This window comes from Cynoglossus semilaevis, chromosome 15, assembly GCF_000523025.1.
Source record: "Cynoglossus semilaevis isolate Cse_v1.0 chromosome 15, Cse_v1.0, whole genome shotgun sequence".
Lineage (NCBI taxonomy): Eukaryota > Metazoa > Chordata > Actinopteri > Pleuronectiformes > Cynoglossidae > Cynoglossus > Cynoglossus semilaevis.
The window spans coordinates 16,877,383-16,882,291 of record NC_024321.1 but is presented as its reverse complement, the minus strand read 5'-3'; the positions used below and the strand labels follow the sequence as shown (position 1 = coordinate 16,882,291).

General features: G+C 44.5%; 1 protein-coding gene across 2 annotated transcripts in view; it reads left to right on the top strand.

The window, feature by feature from the left end:
• The window catches only part of nrg2b (neuregulin 2b), a 39,767-nt gene extending 34,864 nt beyond the window's left edge, over positions 1–4,903 (top strand). For both annotated transcript variants that reach the window (XM_025063033.1, XM_025063034.1), the window contains 6 exons: positions 992–1,094; positions 1,198–1,327; positions 1,700–1,827; positions 2,086–2,301; positions 3,331–3,514; positions 4,399–4,903. In XM_025063033.1, coding sequence (XP_024918801.1) covers positions 992–1,094; positions 1,198–1,327; positions 1,700–1,827; positions 2,086–2,301; positions 3,331–3,514; positions 4,399–4,875 — 1,238 coding nt within the window. In that variant the 3' untranslated portion in view covers positions 4,876–4,903. The remainder of the gene's footprint in view (positions 1–991; positions 1,095–1,197; positions 1,328–1,699; positions 1,828–2,085; positions 2,302–3,330; positions 3,515–4,398) is intronic.
• The last annotated feature ends 6 nt before the right edge of the window (positions 4,904–4,909 follow it).

Sequence of the window (4,909 nt, the reverse complement as noted above, 5' to 3'; positions counted from 1 at the left end):
GTGTGTTGCTTCCTCCGTCCACGTGTTGTTTGCTTGTCATTCTGACAGAGTGTTACTCCACAGCAGGCCCTGAAATCTGAGCCAATCCAAACCCACGATTAGACAGAAGAATTCACCTGCTCCAAAAAACACACGTTAGTGAAGTTAATGAAGTCGTTCATTCATTTATTTAAACATCTGTACAGTTTTTATTCTGCCACATTTAAAACTAGATTATTTTGATGTAAATTGTCTGAGTTTTTTTAGCTGAAAGATTTCATCTGATGCTCACGTATTTTGGTAATTCAGTAAAAATATTTTATTTATTTATTTTCCATGGATGGATATCGAACAGTAAAGAGTGTCCAGTGCAGTGCAGTGTCCAACTACGAATAACAGGTCCAGAATAATTAAGGAGAAATATATATATAGAATATATATTTTATTTGATATATTTGACATGAAGGTTTCTAAATGGAAAAAAAACATTGAACTTTTAACTTTGAATCAGTAATAAAGTTTAAAGTTAAAAACTCTTTTTAATTTATAGCCGCAGTACCAAGCGTCACCACAAGGTGTGAGGCTACGTTTCGACGTCAGACGTCTAACCAAACTATTTCAATCCTCTGTGATCGTAACACTTTGACACTTTTTTTCCCTCCTCTGCATTGTCCCCCATGTTGGCATGACGCCCCCTGACCCCCAGTCAGAGCCATCTGCAGCATTACACCCTCATGGCCACTAGGGTTGACAGATAACAGTGAGTCTATGTCAGGGCGTTACTAACATACCTGTTCATTAATGTCATATTGATCAGACCGTGCATCTGTGCCGTGATCGTGCTGTGTTCATGGTGAATGGTTCCATCTCACTGACATGTGACATCATCAAGAGCTGGACCAATGGCAGCAGAGCACAGTCAGACTCTTACAGCTGCAGAAAACCACAGGTGGACACGCATTCATGCTGTATTTATTTGTGTGTGTGTGTGTGTGTGTGTGTCCATCCACAGAGGCGGAGGAGCTCTACCAGAGGCGGGTCTTGACCATCACGGGCATCTGTGTGGCGCTGTTGGTGGTCGGCATCGTGTGTGTGGTGGCCTACTGCAAAACCAAGTATGTACTTGAAGTATGAAGTAGTTAAAGTACTGCAGTACAGACCAGTATATGAAGATGAAGTTGTTACTACGTCACTGACTTCTCATTATAATCTGTCCAGAAAGCAGAGGAAGAAGATGCACAGCCATCTACATCAGAACCAGAACCAGTGTGTGGAGCAGCCTAACCGTATTTTGGCCAACGGGCCCCACCCTCCTGGACCCGGTCCTGAGCAGATCCCCATGGCTGATGTGAGTCCAGGCTGAAAAAATACTGTATGTCAACCAAACCATGAATGAAATAGGATTAAACAGTGACCACTACTGGTCATATTTTTTTTTAAAAAAAGATTAAACACCTTTCTCAGTAGTCGTGGACCCTTTTTAAAAAAAAAAATCATGGACCATAGTGCTGTACCATAAACCTCAGTTTGAGCACCGATGAGGCTGGAAGTTGTCCTTTTGAAGTAACGACATTAAGAAACTGTTACCAGTTAGCCTGCTAATGGAAGAAGCTAACTGTTCTACAAACACTGATTTGTTGGAAATGTGAATTTTACTGTGAATATAGAGTACTTGAATGTGTTTTTTTTGTTTTTGTTTTTTTTTGTGTACTGAACGCAGTACATCTCCAAGAGCGTTCCCACAACAGAGTGTGTGATCAGCCATGGAGCTGAAGGTGCAGGCAACTACGCGGTCAGCCGGATGTCCACCCGCTCCCACCACTCTACTACTGCCTCACATGCATCCAGGTACACCCCCCCCCACACACACACACACACACACACACAGGATTAGGTCAATAGTTCATACCAAAAAAAAAAAAATTTAAAAACCCCATCAAATCACCGTAGGTGTGAAAGTTAGTGTGAATGGTTGAGAACTGGGCTGGGCCTGTAACCTTTGACCCTTGGTCGTTATGGTGTGGATCTTACGCTCCACCGCAGCATGTTCAGACTCTGGTTCTTTGAAATCATTAAACTTGGACTCGATGCTTCGTTCTTCACCAGACACGAGGAGCAGACGTGGAGCATGGAGCGAACAGAGAGCATGAACTCAGACTGCCAGTCAGGTGGACTGTCCAGCTCGGTGGGAACCAGTAAGTGCAGCAGTCCAGCGTGCATGGCGAGGAGAGCGGCCCACTGGGGCTGTGCCGACACTCCTGGGCCGGGGATGCAGTATGGAGATTCTTATGATTCTTTAAGGGACTCACCTCACAGCGACAGGTACGTCTCGTTCATCCTGACTCTCTGGCTCCTTCTTCCCACAATCCTTTGCTCTTTGGCGAGCCCCTGTGGAAGTGTGTGAGCTGCGCTGTCCTGAAACCAGGGTGTGTTGTGGACAGAACGAAGAAACAGAAATTATTTTATTTTTGTCTTTTGTTTCTCAAACAATAGTAATAACAAAGGTTTTATTTTCTTTTATTAGTTTTATTTATTTATGTATATATTTATATATTTACAGGTAGAATAATGTCTTGCTTCACGGCAGCAGTTCCCAAAGTAGGGGGCGGCCCCCTAGAGGACATGGGAGGGGCAGCAGATTAAATGAAAAATCAAAATTCCTTTTTTATTTTATTTTTTATTTTATTTCTGTGTCATATAAATACTTATATATCTAGTTATATAGGTGATTATATAGGTGATTATATAGGGGGTTATATAGGTGATTATATAGGGGGTTATATAGGTGATTATATAGGGGGTTATATAGGTGATTATATAGGGGGTTATATAGGTGATTATATAGGGGGTTATATAGGTGATTATATAGGGGGTTATATAGGTGATTATATAGGGGGTTATATAGGTGATTATATAGGGGGTTATATAGGTGATTATATAGGTGATTATATAGGGGGTTATATAGGTGATTATATAGGTGATTATATAGGGGGTTATATAGGTGATTATATAGGTGATTATATAGGGGGTTATATAGGTGATTATATAGGTGATTATATAGGGGGTTATATAGGGGGTTATATATGTGATTGTATAGGTGATTATATAGGTGATTATATAGGTATACAGCCAGTTTTCATTTTCTTCTCCTCTGCAGGAAATTATTTCTAAGTCTGAACAACAAAGTGACACGGTGAGGTGTAAACTCCTCATCTGTCCACTGGGGGGTTAAACTGAAAAGTGACCTCATTGTCTTCCGAGCTCAGGCTGGTCACCAGTCGGGTGCCCCGACGGTGTAAATATATAAAAGTATTTGCTGATGACGGTGAACTTTGTGACCTTTCTGTCCAGGTACGTGTCAGCGTTGACCACCCCAGCACGTCTGTCTCCAGTAGAATTCCACTACCCCCTGTTGCCCCCCCAGGTGCCCACCTTCCAGATCACCTCGCCCAACACAAGCCACGCCCTTTCCCTGCCTCCTGCTGCAGCTGCCTACCACAGAGATGAAGACCAGCCACTGCTACGATGCCCCGATGTATGTATGTCAGAACCTGCAGTACAGCCTGTGGGGCAGCAGGGGGGGCAGCGGAGGAATCAGAGGATGATTCAACAAAAATCTGTCCTGAAATTTGAGCAAATATAATTTTTCGGAATTTAAATCGTTAACATACGGATGTTTTTTTTTTTTTTGTATTTCTACATGATCTCGTTCCGTAGATTCTACGTTCAAACGCGGGTCAGAAGTGTACTAACTTTTCTGGGGGAGATTGTATTTGTTTTCTGTCAGTTTCCAGCAACAAAACTTTGAAAAGTCTCTCTAGTTCAAACGCACCGTCCCAATTACACAGAACACACTGCACTCCACTGCATAATTGGTTGAACAAAGCTGTGTAGCCCAGAGGAGCCGACCAGTGTGGACCAGTGTGGACCAGACCTGAGACAGATGCTACTTGTTAGTGAGATATTTGTTGTGTACCAGAGCGGCGTTGTAGTTTTTATATCACTTTGCCCAAAACAAATAAACTTTGTTACAAAGAGCATCTGCTGATGTTCTAAAACCCCAGTGTGGTAGACATGTACCGTCATACTCTGTCAACAAGGACGCCACCTGCTGGAGGGGTGAATCTTTAAGCATATGAACCTTAATTATTATTATTATGATTATTATTAAAATAAACATTTAGATTATTCAAATTGTCAGGACAGTGAGTCGTATGAACGTATGGATATTTTTTTCTAAACCTTAGTTCAGTCGTTGTCCACAAGCCGGGCCGCTGACCTGAGGTTGAGCCTCCACAAACCCATGCTGGGAGTTGATGATGGGATTTTCAGTGGAACTAGAACTCTTTTCCGACAGTGTTGGGTCTTGGTTTGGGTTGAAGACGTGCAGCTCTTGTAATCCTCTGTTTCCTGTCGTAGGATGGCAGTTTATACCGGCAGCCGCGGCGTCCACGACGACCCTACCTGACAGAGAGCACAGGAAGTTTACCGTCCAGCCCCTACCGCCTCCCGGACGATGAAGCCTACGAGACCACGCAGGAGTACGCCTCATCGAGGGAACCCATCCGGAGCAGGCGTCGCCCGCGACGCAACCGCCTGAATGGACACGTCTCCCAGCGGTCAGTGGGCCTACGGGACTACGGTTCACATAGCTTCAGCCAGTCAGAGGAGGAGGAAGAGGACGAGGAGGAGGACGACGACGCTCAAGGGGAGAGCACGCCGTTCCTCAGTATGCAGAACATGAACGTGGACCTGCCTTTGACAGTCCCGGGTTTACGTTCCTCAACTGGCACAGACACACGGACTCACCGCGGCCTGAGTCGGCCAGGGACACGCAGCAACGGGCAGAACCGCAGCTCTCAGTCGCAGCGTTTCAAGGCCGACACGCCCTTTTAGGACCGGACCTCCCCGACGACCGCTCATACACCCC